This window comes from Heterodontus francisci, chromosome 49 (assembly GCF_036365525.1).
Source record: "Heterodontus francisci isolate sHetFra1 chromosome 49, sHetFra1.hap1, whole genome shotgun sequence".
Taxonomy (NCBI): Eukaryota; Metazoa; Chordata; class Chondrichthyes; order Heterodontiformes; family Heterodontidae; genus Heterodontus; species Heterodontus francisci.
Genome location: NC_090419.1, coordinates 8,827,201 through 8,848,518, shown reverse-complemented (window position 1 = coordinate 8,848,518; position 21,318 = coordinate 8,827,201). Strand labels below are relative to the sequence as shown.

General features: G+C 54.8%; 2 protein-coding genes across 6 annotated transcripts in view; both read left to right on the top strand.

Annotated features, from left to right (window-relative positions):
* Window positions 1-5,646, top strand: part of hdac6 (histone deacetylase 6) — a 37,045-nt gene extending 31,399 nt beyond the window's left edge. For all 5 annotated transcript variants that reach the window (XM_068024261.1, XM_068024259.1, XM_068024260.1 and 2 more), the window contains 3 exons: window positions 1,919-2,065; window positions 4,130-4,258; window positions 5,143-5,646. In XM_068024261.1, the coding sequence (XP_067880362.1) occupies window positions 1,919-2,065; window positions 4,130-4,258; window positions 5,143-5,202 (336 nt within the window). In that variant the 3' untranslated portion in view covers window positions 5,203-5,646. The remainder of the gene's footprint in view (window positions 1-1,918; window positions 2,066-4,129; window positions 4,259-5,142) is intronic.
* Window positions 5,647-11,797: 6,151 nt separating this feature from the next.
* Window positions 11,798-20,861, top strand: lhfpl4b (LHFPL tetraspan subfamily member 4b). The gene is made up of 4 exons (XM_068024262.1): window positions 11,798-12,194; window positions 12,597-12,833; window positions 19,462-19,482; window positions 20,461-20,861. The coding sequence occupies exons 1-3, from the start codon at window positions 11,801-11,803 to the stop codon at window positions 19,473-19,475; spliced, it is 645 nt and encodes a 214-aa protein (XP_067880363.1). The 5' UTR covers window positions 11,798-11,800; the 3' UTR covers window positions 19,476-19,482; window positions 20,461-20,861.
* Window positions 20,862-21,318: the final 457 nt, after the last annotated feature.

The window sequence follows — 21,318 nt, the reverse complement described above, 5'->3', positions numbered from 1 at the left end:
CCTACACCCCTCACTGTAACACTCTGATATATCCTACACCCCTCACTGTAACACTGATATATCCCACACCCCTCACTGTAACACTGATATACCCTACACCCCTCACTGTAACACTCTGATATATCCCACACCCCTCACTGTAACACTGATATACCCCACACCCCTCACTGTAACACTGATATACCCCACACCCCTCACTGTAACACTGATATATCCCACACCCCTCACTGTAACACTGATATACCCTACACCCCTCACTGTAACACTCTGATATATCCCACACCCCTCACTGTAACACTGATATACCCCACACCCCTCACTGTAACACTGATATACCCCACACCCCTCACTGTAACACTGATATACCCCACACCCCTCACTGTAACACTGATATACCCCACACCCCTCACTGTAACACTGATATACCCTACACCCCTCACTGTAACACTGACATACCCTACACCCCTCACTGCACACTGATATACCCCACACCCCTCACTGTAACACTCTGATATACCCCACACCCCTCACTGTAACACTGATATACCCGACACATTTCACTGATATACCCCACACCCCTCACTGTAACACTCTGATATACCCCACACCCCTCACTGTCACACTCTGATATACCCCACACCCCTCACTGTAACACTCTGATATACCCCACACCCCTCACTGCAACACTGATATACCCCACACCCCTCACTGATATGTCCCACACCCCTCACTGTAACACTCTGATATACCCCACACCCCTCACTGTCACACTCTGATATACCCCACACCCCTCACTGTAACACTCTGATATACCCCACACCCCTCACTGCAACACTGATATACCCCACACCCCTCACTGATATGTCCCACACCCCTCACTGTAACACTCTGATATATCCCACACCCCTCACGGTAACACTGATATACCCCACACCCCTCACTGTAACACTCTGATATACCCCACACCCCTCACTGTAACACTCTGATATACCCCACACCCCTCACTGTAACACTCTGATATACCCCACACCCCTCACTGTAACACTGATATACCCCACACCCCTCACTGTAACACTCTGATATACCCCACACCCCTCACTGTAACACTCTGATATACCCCACACCCCTCACTGTAACACACTGATATAACCCACACCCTCACTGTAACACTCTGATATACCCCACACCCCTCACTGTAACACTGATATACCCCACACTCCTCACTGTAACACTCTGATATACCCCACACCCCTCACTGTAACACTCTGATATCCCCCACACCCCTCACTGTAACACTCTGATATACCCCACACCCCTCACTGTAACACTGATATACCCCACACTCCTCACTGTAACACTCTGATATAACCCACACCCTCACTGTAACACTCTGATATACCCCACACCCCTCACTGTAACACTGATATACCCCACACCCCTCACTGTAACACTCTGATATATCCCACACCCCTCACTGTAACACTGATATACGCCACACCCCTCACTGTAACACTCTGATATATCCCACACCCCTCACTGTAACACTATGATATACCCCACACCCCTCACTGTAACACTCTGATATATCCCACACCCCTCACTGTAACACTCTGATATATCCCACACCCCTCACTGTAACACTCTGATATACCCCACACCCCTCACTGTAACACTCTGATATATCCCACACCCCTCACTGTAACACTCTGATATATCCCACACCCCTCACTGTAACACTCTGATATATCCCACACCCCTCACTGTAACACTCTGATATATCCCACACCCCTCACTGTAACACTCTACCATAAAAAGGTGTCACTTTTGTGTAAAGTTGGTCGATCTTTTGTGTAAAGCTGCCGTGCTGCTGCAGACAGCGTCAGTCAGTCCACATCTCAGCCTTTTGCTCTCTTTTCAGAGAACACTGTCTGCCATCACGCCGATGAAGTGGTGTCCACATCTGGATCTGTTGCAGCCGCTACCCAAATCTGCCCTGGACGTGAACCAGCCATGCCAGGAGTGTGGCAGTGAAGGAGAGAACTGGGTCTGCCTCACCTGTTTCCAGGTGCGAAGGAATGGTCTGAAGTGCTTAATTACGGCGAACGGCCCTCGTGCCTCGTATTTTGAGGCCCAGTTAGAGTCCTTTCGGCCCATCGAGCCTGCGCCAGCTGTTCGAAAGAGCTGTCCAGATCGTCCCACTCTCCCCAACCCAACCCCTACTCGCTGGGCAGAATGGCCACCTTTTGCGCTGCAATGAATCTGTGACTTCAGTTAATGCGGAGAGACTGGGTGAAGCTGGGATTGTTCTCCTGAGAGCAGAGAAGGTTAAGGGGAGATTTAATCGGGGCGTTCAAAATCAGGAAGGGGGTTTTGATGGAGTAAATCAGGAGAAACTGTTCCCAGTGGCGTGAGGGTCGGTAACCAGAGAGACACAGATTGAAGATAATCGGGAAAAGAACCAGAGGGGGGAGAGGAGGAGAATTTATTTTGACGCAGTGAGTTGTTGTGATCTGGAACGCGCTGCCTGAAAGGGCGGTGGAAGCAGATTCAATAGTAACTTTCAAAAGGGGAATTGGAGGAATACTGGAAGGTGTGAAATGTGCAGAGTTGTGCAGTCTTGGCCTTGATAGATTGCACTGCTGCCTGACGTTCCAGTCGCTTAACGGTTAACACTTCGACTGGCCAGGCAGCAGGGTGGCGTGACACCTGCCTGATTGTGTTGTCTGGAACAGCGGGGGCGGAGGTGAGGCGTCCTTGGTGTTGGGGTTGCTGAGTGAGAGCCAGGGGCAGCTGGTGCTCTCGCTGCGGCTTTGTCTTCACATCCTGTTCTGTTCCCACGTGCCAACACTCCCTGGCGACCAAGGCGAGGACCCGGTTAATAAGTAACCTTTTATTAACCGGTTAACTGGGCTTTCTGAAGGGAGAATCCAGGTGTTCACTGCGTCACTGCTGTCTTGAGTATTTTTGGGTCTGTGGATGTGTGTCTCTGCTCATCTCTATTCGTAGATCTGTGTCTCGGCGTTGTGCATACTTTCACTTGAGAGGGCAGAAAGGGCCTCAGTTTAACGTCTCACCCGAAAGACAAGTCCTCCGACAGTACGGCAATGCCCCAGTACTGACCCTCCGACGGTGCGGCGCTCCCCCAGTACTGACCCTCCGACAGTGCGGCACTCCCCCAGTACTGACCCTCCGACAGTGCGGCGCTCCCTCAGTACTGACCCTCCGACAGTGCGGCACTCCCCCAGTACTGACCCTCCGACAGTGCGGCAATGCCCCAGTACTGACCCTCCGACAGTGCGGCACTCTCTCAGTACTGACCTTCCGACGGTGTGGCACTCCCCCAGTACTGACCCTCCGACAGCACGGCACTCCCTCAGTCCTGACCTTCCGACGGTGTGGCACTCCCCCAGTACTGACCCTCCGACAGCGCGGCACTCCCTCAGTACTGACCCTCCGACAGTGCGGCACTCCCTCAGTACTGACCCTCCGACAGTACGGCACTCCCTCAGTACTGACCTTCCGACGGTGTGGCACTCCCTCAGTACTGACCCTCCGACAGTGCGGCACTCCCTCAGTACTGACCTTCCGACGGTGTGGCACTCCCTCAGTACTGACCATCCGACAGTGCGGCACTCCCCCAGTACTGACCCTCCGACAGTGCGGCACTCCCTCAGTACTGACCATCCGACAGTGCGGCACTCCCTCAGTACTGACCTTCCGACGGTGTGGCACTCCCTCAGTACTGACCCTCCGACAGCGCGGCACTCCCTCAGTACTTATCCTCCGACAGTGAGGCGCTCCCTCAGTACTGACCCTCCGACAGCGCAACACTCCCTCAGTAGTGACCCTCCAACAGTGCAGCGCTCCCTCAGTACTGACCCTCCGACAGTGCGGTGCTCCCTCAGTACTGACCCTCCGACAGAAGGCGCTCCCTCAGTACTGACACGGGGAGGAGTGTTGGGGCTGGCTCTTGGGGGCTCGAGTCTGTTGAGTTGGGACCCATGACCTTTTGACTCAGGTGCAAGAGGAGAGTCAACAGGCCGGGGTTTGCACGTGGGTGTGACGCAGTTGCCTCCCCCTTAACATGTGCCTCTTCCACCCACCTCCCTCACTGTGCGTTGTCCCCCAGGTTTACTGCGGACGATATGTGAATGAACACATGCTGGTTCACGGGTTGAAGCACAAGCACCTTCTCGTCCTCAGCTACGTCGATCTCTCTGCCTGGTGCTACGGCTGTGATTCGTATGTTCACAACGAGGTAACCAACATTTCATTTCCCGTCCTTTCCTCCTGCCCCCAACACCGTCCGACATCCCTTCCATCCGCTTTTCCCTCCGCCCACTCTCCCTTCCCTCTCAGACCCACTTAACTACCCCACACGGGCTGCAGCAGTTCGAGAATCTCATGAAACGACCGCCACGACTCTGCTGATAGTTAGCAGTGGCACCCCGACTGATTTCCCAATCGGAGCCTCCTGAGGACAATAGTACTGTCCTGCTCTGGGAGCTTTTCAATTCATTCCCAAGATGTGGGCGTCACTGGCAAGGCCAGATTTTTTTTGCCCATCCCTAATTGCCCCTTGAGAAGGTGGTGGTGAGCTGCCTTCTCATATCGCCATATCCTTCTATTCCTCTCTCCCTCATGTGTTTATCCAGCCTCCCCCTTAAATACATCGATACTATTCACCTCAACCACTCCCTGTGGGAGCGAGTTCCACATTCTCACCACTCTCTGGGGAAAGGAGTTTCTCCTGAATTCCCCATTGGATTTATTATTGACTGTCTTATATTGATGGCCCCCGAGTTCTGGTCTCCCCCCACAAGTGGAAACATCTTCTCTACGTCTCCCGGATCGAAACCCCCTTCATCATTTTAAGGACCTCTATCAGGTCACCCCTCAGCCTCCTCTTTTCTAGAGAGACGAGCTCCCAGACTGTTCAGTCTTTCCTGATGGTTATAACCTCTCAGTTCTGGGATCCTCCTCGTAAATCAATTTTGTCACTTTCTCCAGTGCCTCTCTATCTTTTTTTGTAATGTGGAGAGGGGAACTGTGCACGGTATTCCGAGCATGATACGGAGAGCAGAACTGGCGCAAGAGTTTTTAACATGTTGTAAGTTTTCTCTCTCTCTCTCTCTCTACCAGATGCTATTACCTGTCAAGGAGGAAGTTCATCGGCTGAAATTTGGAGAAGAATTGGCCTAGAAAGCCGTACGGTGTCTGTATCCGTGTGTGTGGATCAGGACTTCTGAAGTTGCCCGCCCGCACTTCGCTGCCACTCTCTCCCTCTCTCTCTCCTCTCCTCTCCTCTCCTCTACCCCCACTCCCTCCCAAAAAAAAACTGACACCCCCCTTCTCCAGACACAGGCACGATCCAGCCCAAAAAAGGGCCGCGTGCTTGACCGAGTAAACACGTCGCAGCCTGAAACTCCGAACGGCCAACACTGGAGCTCCCAGCTGCTGCTGATCCCACTGCTGACTTTGGGCCCCTGACGCTAAACCGTCGAGGTCGGTGCTCCTGCAGGAGGTGGTGGGTGGGGGGAGGGTGGCAAGCCAGGGCTGTTCACAGGCGGGCCTCCCCTCCCCCTACCCACTCAGGAACGCGTGGTTTGGAAAACAATAAACGCAACACTAGTTGGTCATCCAGAATTGTTTTTTTTTTTCCCTCTCGCTCCCTTGCTGTGATCCGTAACGCTCGTGTTGTTTCAGGTGACGGGCTGCAGCTTCCACCTCCGTTCTGTGCAGAGTTGCGGGGCCCTGGGTGGAGGTGGGGGGGTCCGGTGAAAGGGGCGGGTGAAGGCACTTGCAGCCTGGCTGTGGTGTCCCCCTGGCCGAGGGAAGGCGGGAGACGGCCATCGCTAACCCACCCCCTCCCAAAATGAACTTCCGCAGAGAAGTTGGGGTTCGGAGCAGGAATTGCCTCCTGCAGTCGAATAGCCCTCCCGACACCCGCTGCCTTAGCTCGCTCATAAAGGGTGGACATTTGGGTAAGGAATGAGAACGTCTGCAGGAGAGCAAAGGCAAAGTGTTGAACCAGCAGTGCAATTCACTCTCCCTTCGTTCCACTGCTTCTCACTTTGCCAACCCCAATCTCTTCTCTGTCTCCTTTGTTGCATCTTAACACTCGTCTGTCTCGCGTCTTCTCTCTCTCTGTCCCTCTCCCTCTCTGTCCCTCTCCCCCTCTCTCAGTCTGTGAGTTGTGTCCAACACTTATTCTGTCCTCTTTACTCTCTCTCTCTCTCTCTGCTCCTTCAAAACCTCATCGCCATAATCACTGCTTCCTCACTCTCAAATTATATCAACCCCCTCCCACCTCGCCGCATTTTATTCATTCTCGGGATCCACGCCCACCAAGGGTGGAGCGATGGAAATCGGAGGGATGCACGAGAGGCCGGAATTGGAGGAGGGCAGAGATCTCGGAGGGGTTGTAGGGGACTGGAGGAGGTTCCAGAGATCGGGAGGGTTGTAGGGGTTGGGAGGAGGTTACAGAGATAGGGATGGGGGGGTAGGGGCCGGAGGAGGTTACAGAGATGGGGAGGGTTGTAGGGGCTGGAGGAGGTTACAGCGATAAGGGAGGGTTGTAGGGGCTGGAGGAGGTTACAGAGATAGGGAGGGTTGTAGGGGCTGGAGGAGGTTACAGCGATAAGGGAGGGTTGTAGGGGCTGGAGGAGGTTACAGAGATAGGAAGGGTTGTAGGGGCTGGAGGAGGTTACAGAGATGGGGAGGGTTGTAGGGGCTGGAGGAGGTTACAGCGATAAGGGAGGGTTGTAGGGGCTGGAGGAGGTTACAGAGATAGGGAGGGTTGTAGGGGCTGGAGGAGGTTACAGCGATAAGGGAGGGTTGTAGGGGCTGGAGGAGGTTACAGAGATAGGGAGGGTTGTAGGGGCTGGAGGAGGTTACAGAGATCGGGATGGAGGGGTAGGGGCCGGATGAGGTTACAGAGATAGGGAGGGGGGTGAGGGCCATGGAAGGATTTGAACACGAGGATGAGAATTTTAAAATTGAGGTATTGTTTGATGAGGAGACAGTGTAGGTCAGTGAGTGGGTGACGGGTGAACGGGACTCTGTGCGAGTTAGGACACAGGGACAGCAGAGTTTTGGATGGCCTCGAGTTTACAGAGAGTCGAATGTGGGAGACCAGCCGGGAGTGTGTTGGAATAGTCAGGTCTGGAGGTGACGAAGTCAGGGATGAGGGTTTCAGCAGCCGATGAGCTGAGGCAGGGGCGGAGATGGGCGACGTTACAGAGGTGGAACTAGGCGGAGTTAGTGATGGGGCGGATACGCGGTCGGAAGCTCATCTCGGGGTCAAATATAACCGAGAGATTGGGAACGGTCTGGTTCAGCCTCACCACAGTTGTCAGGGAGAGGGATGGTGTCGGGGGCGAGGGAACGGAGTTTGGAGCTGGGACCAAAAACAATGGTTTCAGTCTTCCCGATATTTAACTGGAGGGAATTTCCCCTCGTCCAGTACTGGATGTCGGATAAGCAGTCTGATAGTGTAGAGAGAGTGGAGGTGTCGAGAGAGGTGGTGGTGAGTTAGAGCTGGGTGTCATCAGCTCCCTCAGTACTGACCCTCCGACAGTGCGGCACTCCCTCAGTACTGACCCCCCGACAGTGCAGTGCTCCCTCAGTACTGACCCTCCGACAGTGCGGCGCTCCCTCAGTACTGACCCTCCGACAGCGCGGCGCTCCCTCAGTACTGACCCTCCGACAGTGCGGCACTCCCTCAGTACTGACCCTCCGACAGTGCGGTGCTCCCTCAGTACTGACTCTCCGACAGTGCGGCGCTCCCTCAGTACTGACCCTCCGACAGTGCGGTGCTCCCTCAGAACTGACCCTCCGACAGTGCGGTGCTCCCTCAGTACTGACCCTCCGACAGTGCGGTGCTCCCTCAGTACTGACTCTCCAACAGTGCGGTGCTCCCTCAGTACTGACTCTCCAACAGTGCGGTGCTCCCTCAGTACTGACCCTCCGACAGTGCGGCACTCCCTCAGTACTGACCCTCCGACAGTGCGGTGCTCCCTCAGTACTGACCCTCCGACAGTGCGGCGCTCCCTCAGTACTGACCCTCCGACAGTGCGGTGCTCCCTCAGTACTGATTCTCCGACAGTGCGGCGCTCCCTCAGTACTGACCCTCCGACAGTGCGGCGCTCCCTCAGTACTGACCCTCCGACAGTGCGGCGCTCCCTCAGTACTGACCCTCCGACAGCGCAGCGCTCCCTCAGTACTGACTCTCCGACAGTGCGGTGCTCCCTCAGTACTGACCCTCCAACAGTGCGGCGATCCCTCAGTACCGTACTGGATTATCAGCCAATATCTCCGGAGTGGTCTAGCCACGCACAACCCACTGAGCTAAGGCTGACTAAAACAAGGAAGTGATGCTAAACCTTTATAAATCGCTGGTCGGGCCCCTGGTGGAGGATGATGTCCAGCTCCAGGCCCCGCTCTTTAGGAAGGATGTCGAAGCCTCGGGGAGGATGCAGAGGAGATTAACTAGAACGGTCCCAGGGATGAGGGACTTCAGTTAACTGGGCGAGGCTGGGACTGTTCTCCTTCGAGCAGAGAAGGTTAAGGGGAGATTTAATCGAGGCGTTCAGAATCAGGAAGGGTTTTGATGGAGTAAATCAGGAGAAACCGTGGCAAGTTTGAAATAATTGGAAAGAGCAAGAGGGGGAATGAGGAATTGGGGGTCTCTTTAGTTCTGAAAGGCAGGTGGAGTCCGATTCTGCAGGAGTTTTCAAAAGGTTACCAGCGTGGACTTGGTGAAATTTACCGGGTTAATGGGGAAAGAGCTGGGGTGTGGGACTAAATTGGATAGCTTTTTCAAACTGCTAGCACAGGCACAATGGACTGAATGGTCTCCTCCTGTGCTGTCGTGGGCAGGAAATATGTCGGATGCTGTCTTCTGACCTTATGCACCTTCCCGCCCCCATCTCGCCTCCCTCCCTCTAATTGTGGAGTAATATCCACCCACCTCTATCGAGATGGTGAGCTGACCAAGGCCTTTAAGATGATAAACCTCCTCCCAGCCCCTACAACCCTCCCTCTCTCTGTAACCTCCTCCCAGCCCCGACAACCCTCCCTCTCTCTGTAACCTCCTCCCAGCCCCGACAACCCTCCCTCTCTCTGTAACCTCCTCCCAGCCCCGACAACCCTCCCTCTCTCTGTAACCTCCTCCCAGCCCCGACAACCCTCCCTCTCTCTGTAACCTCCTCCCAGCCCCTACAACCCTCCCTATCTCTGTAACCTCCTCCCAGCCCCGACAACCCTCCCTATCTCTGTAACCTCCTCCCAGCCCCTACAACCCTCCCTCTCTCTGTAACCTCCTCCCAGCCCCGACAACCCTCCCTCTCTCTGTAACCTCCTCCCAGCCCCTACAACCCTCCCTCACTCTGTAACCTCCTCCCAGCCCCTACAACCCTCCCTCTCTCTGTAACCTCCTCCAGCCCCTACAACCCTCCCTCTCTCTGTAACCTCCTCCCAGCCCCTACAACCCTCCCTATCTCTGTAACCTCCTCCCAGCCCCGACAACCCTCCCTCTCTCTGTAACCTCCTCCCAGCCCCTACAACCCTCCCTCACTCTGTAACCTCCTCCCAGCCCCTACAACCCTCCCTCTCTCTGTAACCTCCTCCAGCCCCGACAACCCTCCCTCTCTCTCTAACCTCCTCCAGCCCCGACAACCCTCCCTATCTCTGTAACCTCCTCCCAGCCCCTACAACCCTCCCTCTCTCTGTAACCTCCTCCCAGCCCCGACAACCCTCCCTCTCTCTGTAACCTCCTCCCAGCCCCTACAACCCTCCCTCTCTCTCTAACCTCCTCCAGCCCCGACAACCCTCCCTATCTCTGTAACCTCCTCCAGCCCCTACAACCCTCCCTATCTCTGTAACCTCCTCCCAGCCCCGACAACCCTCCCTCTCTCTGTAACCTCCTCCCAGCCCCTACAACCCTCCCTCACTCTGTAACCTCCTCCCAGCCCCTACAACCCTCCCTCTCTCTGTAACCTCCTCCAGCCCCGACAACCCTCCCTATCTCTGTAACCTCCTCCAGCCCCTACAACCCTCCCTCTCTCTGTAACCTCCTCCAGCCCCGACAACCCTCCCTATCTCTGTAACCTCCTCCCAGCCCCTACAACCCTCCCTATCTCTGTAACCTCCTCCCAGCCCCTACAACTCTCCCTCTCTCTGTAACCTCCTCCAGCCCCTACAACTCTCCCTCTCTCTGTAACCTCCTCCAGCCCCTACAACCCTCCCTCTCTCTGTAACCTCCTCCCAGCCCCTACAACCCTCCCTATCTCTGTAACCTCCTCCCAGCCCCGACAACCCTCCCTCTCTCTGTAACCTCCTCCCAGCCCCTACAACCCTCCCTCACTCTGTAACCTCCTCCCAGCCCCTACAACCCTCCCTCTCTCTGTAACCTCCTCCAGCCCCGACAACCCTCCCTCTCTCTCTAACCTCCTCCAGCCCCGACAACCCTCCCTATCTCTGTAACCTCCTCCCAGCCCCTACAACCCTCCCTCTCTCTGTAACCTCCTCCCAGCCCCGACAACCCTCCCTCTCTCTGTAACCTCCTCCCAGCCCCTACAACCCTCCCTCTCTCTCTAACCTCCTCCAGCCCCGACAACCCTCCCTATCTCTGTAACCTCCTCCAGCCCCTACAACCCTCCCTATCTCTGTAACCTCCTCCCAGCCCCGACAACCCTCCCTCTCTCTGTAACCTCCTCCCAGCCCCTACAACCCTCCCTCACTCTGTAACCTCCTCCCAGCCCCTACAACCCTCCCTCTCTCTGTAACCTCCTCCAGCCCCGACAACCCTCCCTATCTCTGTAACCTCCTCCAGCCCCTACAACCCTCCCTCTCTCTGTAACCTCCTCCAGCCCCGACAACCCTCCCTATCTCTGTAACCTCCTCCCAGCCCCTACAACCCTCCCTCTCTCTGTAACCTCCTCCAGCCCCGACAACCCTCCCTATCTCTGTAACCTCCTCCCAGCCCCTACAACCCTCCCTATCTCTGTAACCTCCTCCCAGCCCCTACAACTCTCCCTCTCTCTGTAACCTCCTCCAGCCCCTACAACTCTCCCTCTCTCTGTAACCTCCTCCAGCCCCTACAACCCTCCCTATCTCTGTAACCTCCTCCCAGCCCCTACAACTCTCCCTCTCTCTGTAACCTCCTCCAGCCCTGACAACTCTCCCTATCTCTGTAACCTCCTCCAGCCCCTACAACCCTCCCTATCTCTGTAACCTCCTCCAGCCCCTTCAACCCTCCGAGATCTCTGCGCTCCTCCAATTCCGCCCTCTTGACCATCCCCCGATTCCCATCGCTCCACCATTAACGGCCGTGCCTTCAGGTGCCTGGGGCCCTAAGCTCTGGAAATCCCTCCCTAAACTTCTCCAACTCTCTCCCTCATTAAAAAGCCACCAGTAACCTTGCTAATATCTCCTCCTTTGCCTCAGTGTCTGATTTATGTTCCTTTGAAGGGCCGGATGGGGGGGGGCGTTTTTCTACATTTTAAGGGCGCTGTGTCAGTGCTGCAGCCGTCTGTCTTTGACACTGTGTGTGTGTGAATTGGAGAGTCTGCGGCCTCCAGCGGGCAAGCTGGGAGGCGGAGGACCGTGTGTCCTTGATGGATTAGCTGTCACTGGCTGTGCACCCACAGGCTTCACTGCAGAGCACTGCAGTCAGGCGAGCACCTTTGTGTGACACCAAGGCTGATTTCCCCGGGCCCAGCGGCTCAGACTCCGACTCGGCAAAGCCCCCCCCCCAACCCAACCCCGCCACGCCCCCCCACCCCTCCCCCTCGGCAGGATGCTGGCATCGCAGGAGGTTGCCCAGCTCTACCAGACGGGCTTTGTGAGGAACGCCAGGGCCGTGGGCGCGCTCTGGGCCGCCTGCACGCTCTGCTTCGCCGTCCTGGAGGTGGTGGTGCTGATCGAGCCGTCCTGGGTCCGCACGGGGGTGGGGGGCCTCCTGCCGGCGGGCAGCTTCGGCCTGTTCGAGGTGTGCGTGGGGGCGGAGCGCTCGCTCGAGTGCCGGGGGGCCCTGGCCAGCCTGTCGCCCGTGCCCTCCTTCAAGACGGCGGCCGTCTTCGTCTGCGCGGCCCTGGTTCTGGTGCTGGCCAGCGTCTGCTGCTTGGGTTTGTACCGCTGCTGCTGCCCCGCGACGGTTTACAAGGTGTGCGCCTGGCTCCAACTCTCTGCCGGTATGGAGTGACAACACCCCTCTCCCCCAACCCCTGCCCCAAGCATGTTCCGTCAGTTGTTAGAAAAACGGAAGGGCGGTCCCTGGTGTGGCCTCCCGCACTGAGCAGGAATGACCATTCGGTTTTTTTTTCAGTGGCAAAAGAGATTGGGCCAGGGCTGCGACGCCCCCCGTGGCCGAACAGCCAGGCCGAATTCTCGCCAATAGTGAGGGTTGGCGGCTTGGTGGGAGTCGTGCCCTTCAGGCACAGAGCGGGGTGGGGGTGGGGGGGGACCGGCGCCAACACCAGGCACGTCCCGCTTGGATGGCACAGCCTGCGAGGGATGATTTCGGGGGATGGTGCGGGGGCGGACGGCGCGCGATCTTTCTCCCTCCGACTAACGCCGCGTCTCGTTCCGCCCAGCGAGCTGCCAGGCTCTGGGATGCCTGATATTCCCTGTCGGCTGGGGCACGCCGGAGGTGCAGCAGCTCTGCGGGGCAAAGGCGGGAAGCTACAGGCTGGATACCTGCTCCGTCCACTGGGCCTTTGTGCTGGCTATCCTGGGGGTCCTGGATGCTCTGGTGCTCTCAGTCCTGGCCTTTGTACTGGGGAACCGACAGGACACTCTCCTGCCTCAAGACTTCCAGTCCTGCCAGAAAGGTACGTGCTGACTGCTAGGGGAAGGAGGGGCAGTTTAGCAGAGGAGGGTCAGGAGAGTTTTGTTTTTATTTGTCCTGGGATGTGGGCATCGCTGGCCAGGCCGGCATTTATTGCCCATCTCTAATTGCCCCTTGAGAAGGTGGTGGTGAGCTGCCTTCTTGAACCGCTGCAGTCCGTGTGGGGTAGGTACACCCACAGTGCTGTTAGGGAGGGAGTTCCAGGATTTTGACCCAGCGACAGTGAAGGAACGGCCGATATAGTTCCAAGTCAGGATGGTGTGTGACTTGGAGGGGAACTTGCAGGTGGTGGTGTTCCCATGCGTCTGTTGCCCTTGTCCTTCTAGGTGGTAGAGGTCACGGGTTTGGAAGGTGCTGTCGAAGGAGCCTTGGTGAGTTGCTGCAGTGCATCTTGTAGATGGTACACACTGCTGCAACTGTGCGTCGGTGGTGGAGGGAGTGAATGTTGAAGGTGGTGGATGGGGTGCCAATCAAGTGGGCTGCTTTGTCCTGGATGGTGTCGAGCTTCTTGAGTGTTGTTGGAGATGCACCCATCCAGGCATGTGGAGAGTATTCCATCACACTCCTGACTTGTGCCTTGTAGCTGGTGGACAGGCTTTGGGGAGTCAGGAGGTGAGTTACTCGCCGCAGGATTCCTAACCTCTGACCTGCTCTTGTAGCCACGGTATTTATATGGCTACTCCAGTTCAGTTTCTGGTCAATGGTGACCCCCAGGATGTTGATAGTGGGGGATTCAGCGAGGGTAATGCCATTGAATGTCAAGGGGAGATGGTTAGATTCTCTCTTGTTGGAGATGGTCATTGCCTGGCACTTGTGTGACGCGAGTATTACTTGCCACTTATCAGCCCAAGCCTGGATATTGTCCAGGTCTCGCTGCGTGCGGGCACGGGCTGCTTCGGTATCTGAATAGAAAATGGGGCTGTGCGAGGTTGAGGGGCAGTGTCTGGACATCAGACCTGAGCCCTGAGTGCCAGGGAGTGCTGCTGGGTGAGTGTTGAGGCTGTGGAGAGGTGGGTGAAGATGCATGCACCGACCTTGACCACTCCTGTCAGGTCATTACACTTCTTGCGGCACTGCTGCCAGCTCCACAAAAAGGAGGCATGTTGTTGGTGTAAATGAGACAAAACCTTGCGAGTTTTAGCCGGAGAATTCAGACACGTTGCAGTTCTGAGGCGGGTATCGAAGCTGGCCAAAAGTCGATCAAATTCCGAAATTTCATACCTTCGCTTTTTATACCCCTTTATTCAGCCACTTCTACCTGACGGTTCACACGATTCGGAACACAGGAGCGGGAGGAGGCCATTCAGCCCCTCCTCGAGCCTGTTACACAGGAACAGGAGGAGGCCCATTCAGCCCCTCGAGCCTGTTCCGCCATTCAATGAGATCACGGCTGATCATGTGACCTAACTCCATATTCCTGCCTTTACTCCATTCGCACACCTTTGGATACAAAAATCGATCAATCTCAGATTTAAAATTAACCATTGATCCAGCATCGATTGCTGTTTGCGGGAGAGAGTTCCAAACTTCTCCCACCCTTTGTGTGTAGCCTTTTATTCATATACAAGGAGCAAGAGGGTAGCGAGAGAAAGGATTGTCCCACTCGAGGACAAAGGAGGAAAGTTATGCGTGGAGTCAGAGAAAATGGGTGAGATTCTAAACGAGTACTTTGCATCGGTATTCACCGAGGAGAGGGACATGACGGATGTTGAGGTTAGGGACAGATGTTTGATTACACTAGGTCAAGTCGGCATAAGGAGGGAGGAAGTGTTGGGTATTCTAAAAGGCATTAAGGTGGACAAGTCCCCAGGTCCGGATGGGATCTATCCCAGGTTACTGAGGGAAGCGAGAGAGGAAATAGCTGGGGCCTTAACAGATATCTTTGCAGCATCCTTAAACACGGGTGAGGTCCCGGAGGACTGGAGAATTGCTAATGTTGTCCCATTGTTTAAGAAGGGTAGCAGGGAAAATCCAGGTAATTATAGACCAGTGAGCCTGACGTCAGTGGTAGGGAAGCTGCTGGAGAAGATACTGAGGGATAGGATCTATTCCCATTTGGAAGAAAATGGGCTTATCAGTGATAGGCAACATGGTTTTGTGCAGGGAAGGTCATGTCTTACCAACTTAATAGAATTCTTTGAGGAAGTGACAAAGTTGATTGATGAGGGAAGGGCTGTAGATGTCATATACATGGACCTCAGTAAGGCGTTTGATAAGGTTCCCCATGGTAGGCTGATGGAGAAAGTGAAGTCGCATGGGATCCAGGGTGTACTAGCGAGATGGATAAAGAACTGGCTGGGCAACAGGAGACAGAGAGTAGCAGTGGAAGGGAGTTTCTCAAAATGGAGACGTGTGACCAGTGGTGTTCCACAGGGATCCGTGCTGGGACCACTGTTGTTTGTGATATACATAAATGATTTGGAGGAAAATATAGGTGGTCTGATTAGCAAGTTTACAGACGACACTAAGATTGGTGGAGTAGCAGATAGTGAAGGTGACTGTCAGAGAATACAGCAGAATATAGATAGATTGGAGAGTTGGGCAGAGAAATGGCAGATGGAGTTCAATCCGGGCAAATGCGAGGTGATGCATTTTGGAAGATCCAATTCAAGAGTGAACTATACAGTAAATGGAAAAGTCCTGGGGAAAATTGATGTCCAGAGAGATTTGGGTGTTCAGGTCCATTGTTCCCTGAAGGTGGCAATGCAGGTCAATAGAGTGGTCAAGAAGGCATACGGCATGCTTTCCTTCATCGGACGGGGTATTGAGTACAAGAGTTGGCAGGTCATGTTACAGTTGTATAAGACTTTGGTTCGGCCACATTTGGAATACTGCGTGCAGTTCTGGTCGCCACATTACCAAAAGGATGTAGATGCTTTGGAGAGGGTGCAGAGGAGGTTCACCAGGATATTGCCTGGTATGGAGGGCGCTAGCTGTGAAGAGAGGTTGAGTAGATTAGGATTATTTTCATTAGAAAGACGGAGGTTGAGGGGGGACCTGATTGAGGTGTACAAAATCATGAGAGGTATAGACAGGGTGGATAGCAAGAAGCTTTTTCCCAGAGTGGGGGATTCAATTACTAGGGGTCACGAGTTCAAAGTGAGAGGGGAAAGGTTTAGGGGGGATATGCGTGGAAAGTTCTTTACGCAGAGGGTGGTGGGTGCCTGGAACGCGTTGCCAGCGGAGGTGGTAGACGCGGGCACGATAGCGTCTTTTAAGATGTATCTAGACAGATACATGAATGGGCAGGAAGCAAAGAGATACAGACCCTTAGAAAATAGGCGACAGGTTTAGATAGAGGATCTGGATCGGCGCAGGCTTGGAGGGCCGAAGGGCCTGTTCCTGTGCTGTAATTTTCTTTGTTCTTTGTTTCCTAATTTCACTCCTGAAAGGTCTGCCTCTCAGTTTTAGTCTCTACTCCCCCAGTCCTAGACTCCCCAACCAGCAGAAACAGTTTCTCTCTCTCTACCCTATCATTAGCTTTAGTTATAATGGGTTCCATTTCGGTAGACTGGTACAATCCCCAACATGGCAATTCTCCCTCACTTTGCAGATCTGTAGTCTACCTTAGGTAGAACTTCGAGCTTAAAAACAGGCCATTCGGCCCATCCGCTCCATGCCGGTGTTTCTGCTCCACACGAGCCTCCTCCCACCCCCTACTTCATCTCCCCCCCTATCACCATATCCTTCTATTCCTCTCTCCCTCGTGTGTTTATCCAGCTTCCCCCCTTAAATACATCGATACTATTCACCTCAACCACTCCCTGTGGGAGCGAGTTCCACATTCTCACCACTCTCTGGGGAAAGGAGTTTCTCCTGAATTCCCCATCGGATTTATTACTGACTGTCTTATATTGATGGCCCCCCTAGTTCTGGTCTCCCCCGACAAGTGGAAACATCTTCTCTACGTCTACCCGATCGAAACCCCCTTCATTGTTATCAAGCCCTTTAGTTATAAATTTGCGATGTTTCCTGTCTAAATCTGCAGTCACTGAGATGGGCAATAAATGCTGGCCTAGCCAGTGACACCCTCCTGATTCCCCTCTCCCTCCCTGTCCCTCTATCCCCTTCCTCACCCGCACTCCTTCCTGCACTCCTTAATTCCCCTCCCTCCTCCTCCTCCCCTTCCCCATCCCTCTCCTCCCACTCCTGTCCCCCTCCAACCGGTCCATCCCTTCCCCGCTGACCTCTCTGCTCCCTCCATCCCATCCCCTCACCCTCCCCTCCTCTCCCTACCCCCCTCTTTCCTCTCCCTCGCCCTCCTCTCCCTCCCTCGCCCATCAGAAAGGGGCTTGCATGTGTGGATCCTACAATTTGAGCCTCAGCAGCTGAGCGAGGAGGGATGTGCTGCAATTGGCTGCCCGGCATGTCCATCCACCCTTGCCATTGGCTGCCCGGCATGCCCATCCACCCCTGCCATTGGCTGCCCGGCATGTTCATCCACCCCTGCCATTGGCTGCCCGGCATGTCCATCCACCCTTGCCATTGGCTGCCCGGCATGTCCATCCACCCTTGCCATTGGCTGCCTGGCATGTCCATCCACCCTTGCCATTGGCTGCCCGGCATGTTCATACACCCCTGCCATTGGCTGCCTGGCATGTCCATCCACCCTTGTCATTGGCTGCCCGGCATGTCCATCCACCCTTGCCATTGGCTGCCTGGCATGCCCATCCACCCCTGCCATTGGCTGCCCGGCATGTCCATCCACCCTTGCCATTGGCTCCCCGGCATGTCCATCCACCACTGCCCCATTGGGCAGCGAGCCGACACCTGCTCGCCCGAGTGGATGAATCTTGACTATCGGTCAAACAGCCTTTGACCGCCCACCCAGCCTCCGACTATACTTTTTCAGGACAAATTCACAAAGGTTTCCAAAGGAAATTTGGGGGAGAGAAAGGCGACGTTGGTACTGTATAAAACACTAGTTAGGTCACAACTAGAGGACTGCGTGCAGTTCTGGTCATCGCTCTATAGGAAAGATGTGATTGCGCTGGAGAGGGGACAGAGGAGATTTAGGAGGGTGTTGGCAGGACTGGAGAATTTTAGTTATGAGGAAAGATTGGATAGGCTGGGGTTGTTTTCTTTGGAACAGGGGAGGCCGAGGGGAGATTTAATTGAAGTGTACAAAATTATGAGGGGTCTAGATAGAGTGGATAGGAAGGAGCAATTCCCATTGGACGAGGGTTCTTTAACAAGGGGATGGATTTAGGGTGGAAGGTTTAGAGGGGATTCGAGGGGAAATCTTTGCACTCAGAGGGTGATGGGGGTCTGGAACTCACTGCCTGAAAGGGTGGTGGAGGCAGAAACCCTCAGAACATTTAATAAGTGCTTGGGTGTGCAGTCGAAGTGCCGTAACTGATAAGGCTACGGACCAAGAGCTGGAAAGTAGGATGAGGCTGGATGTCTCCTTGTCAGCCAGCACAGACACGATGGGCCGAGTGGGCGTCTTCCGATGCTGTAAATTTCGATGATTCCATGCAATCGAAATTGTGAGTGGGTTTGGGTTTTTCTTTCTTTTGCCAACCTCTTGGACTCCGTTTTTGTTTTTTGTTTTTGAAAGGATGATTTTTTTTTGACAAGTTTCGATATTGACCTGAATTCCGTGTCACCAATGTCCCGCGTGGGATTTGAACCCGATCGCTCGGGGCTGTTATTCCTGCCGCCTCAATACTCGGGCATCGGCGGATAAAGGAGAGGGAGCGAATTAACACGCACAAACCGTCCGCTGTGAGAGCACTGTGCGAAGAGGGGGAGGGATAAGCGGTGATGGTGTGTCCGATTGTTCTATCGTGGTGGGCTCGGGCGTTAAAGAGGCGGGGTTCAGCGTTCGAGCACTCTCCACAGTCAATGATGCAGCATTCCGGGCTGTATCCTAGCAACAGGCAGAGGTCTGCTGCATTGCAGTCCACAGGGGTGGGGGGAAGGGTGCGGAGAGGGGGGCGGCAGGGGGATTGATGCTAGTTTTAGTGTGAGCCATGTCATCCGCCGATGATTCACTACTTTTAATCACTGCGGCTCCCGGGCTCCGGGGAAGCAGCAGTTCTTTCATCATCTGCCAGGCCCAGTCAAGTCGGACACCAGCGCAGCTCAACATTAATCCTGTGGGAACTGAGGGAGCAAGTCTCTCAGCGTCAGAGTCCCCCTTTTATACAGCTTCACTCTGTATCTAACCCCCGTGCTGTCCCTGTCCTGGGGAGTGTTTGATGGGGGACAGTGTAGAGGGAGCTTCACTCTGTATCTAACCCCCCGTGCTGTACCTGTCCTGGGGAGTGTTTGATGGGGACAGTATAGAGGGAGCTTTACTCTGTATCAAACCCCCCGTGCTGTACCTGTCCTGGGGAGTGTTTGATGGGGGACAGTGTAGAGGGAGCTTTATTCTGTATCTAACCCCCGTGCTGTCCCTGTCCTGGGGAGTGTTTGATGGGGACAGTGTAGAGGGAGCTTCACTCTGTATCTAACCCCCCGTGCTGTACCTGTCCTGGGGAGTGTTTGATGGGGACAGTGTAGAGGGAGCTTTACTCTGTATCTAACCCCCGTGCTGTAATGTTGCAGGTAGAGTGAGTGACTGGTTTGTAAAATTCTCTGATTGATACTTATTTTGCCCCCTGCAGGTCTGTCAGTGTGACTTGGGGGTAAGTTGTGGGATCCCCTTTCCCAGTTTGGTATTGATAAAATGGTTAGCTCCTGACCACAGCTGTTGTGAACCGCCCAGTGGGGCAGGAGCTGTTGATCTGGCGGCGTACTTGGCAGCCATTGTGGTGCAGAGCAAGATCCCGCAGGAGTCAAAGGGCAGTTGATTGCTTTGTGTCGAGATGGCGGTTGAGGGGGAAATATCAGGCCCTGGGAACGCTGGGGAATTCTTCCCCGCCATCCCAGTCCCAAACCCCACTACCCACACTTCACCCGGTCGCAGCTGCGGAATCTTTTACAGCCACCTGAGAGGGCAGACTGATGGTCTGTACCCCCTCCCTAAACCTGTCCGCCCCTCTCTCTCCTCCTTTAAGACGCTGCTTAAAACCGACCTCTTTGACCGAGCTTTTGGTCGCCCGTCCCTAATATCTCCTGATGTGGCTGGGGGTTAAATTCTGTCTGATTTGCGCTCCTGTGAGGCGCGTTGGGATGTTGTGCTGCGTTAAAGGTGCTTTATAAATGCAGGTTGTTGTTATGCTTGTTGACTGCCTGCCCTGTGCCTCTCACCCTCCCTTGCTGGTTTTCTAATTGCGGCCAGCTTGCAGAACTCCTCTCAGGGGCTTGCCCCCACCCACCCGGTGGCTTGGGGCTCACGGCTCTCCCGGGCGTTCGTTGCTCTCCCAAGCCCCCCTCTCCCCGTGCGCGAGCCCGGACGGCGAACAGCGGAGAGCTGTTCGACCACACGAGGCGGCACAACCCAGCCCGCTCCTGGCGTCCACTGGGCAAAGAATTCTGTTCCTTCCCCCCCTCACGCCCGCCCCAAACCCAAACCCTTTCGGAGACGGTGACGCATCCCGCAGACGCGAGTGTGGGAGACGGAGGGCAGTCAACCTGATCGGCCTCCTCCGTTCCTTTCTCCAGCCCCTCACCCTCTTTTTTCTCTCTCTCTCTCTCTCTTCTCCCCCCCCCCCACACAACAGGTGTCTCATGGCCCCGTCTGCCGAGCTGGACAGCGAGCATCCGACGAGACAGGCTCCAACCGCCGAGGGGATCCCACTTGAGAATACCAGCCGCCGTCAAGGGAATCGGGAGGCCAAGGCCCCGGCAAACCCAGGCTTTCGGGCCTGTTCTCTTCCCCGCCCTCCCCTCGCTCTAGCATTGCTGCAAAATGGCTTCACTCCAACGCACCGGGGAACTTTTATTTCTGCCAATCACGTTCCCCAACCCCCCCCAAGCCCCGGCCATGGTCGCCCAAATGTGGGCCAGTCGTGTAGGTGGATCAATCACAGGAGTAATCCCATTGATCATCGATCACAGGCCTAATCCCAAAGATCATTGATCACAGGCCTAATCCCAAAGATCATCGATCACAGGCCTAATCCCATTGATCATCGATCACAGGCCTAATCCCAAAGATCATCGATCACAGGCCTAATCCCATTGATCATCGATCACAGGCCTAATCCCAAAGATCATTGATTACAGGCCTAGTCCCATTGATCATCGATCACAGGCCTAATCTCAAAGATCATCGATTACAGGCCTAATCCCATTGATCATCGATCACAGGCCTAATCCCATTGATCATCGATCACAGGCCTAATCCCATTGATCATCGATCACAGGCCTAATCCCAAAGATCATCGATCACAGGCCTAATCCCAAAGATCATTGATCACAGGCCTAATCCCAAAGATCATCGATCACAGGCCTAATCTCAAAGATCATTGATCACAGGCCTAATCCCAAAGATCATCGATCACAGGCCTAATCCCATTGATCATCGATCACAGGCCTAATCCCAAAGATCATCGATCACAGGCCTAATCCCAAAGATC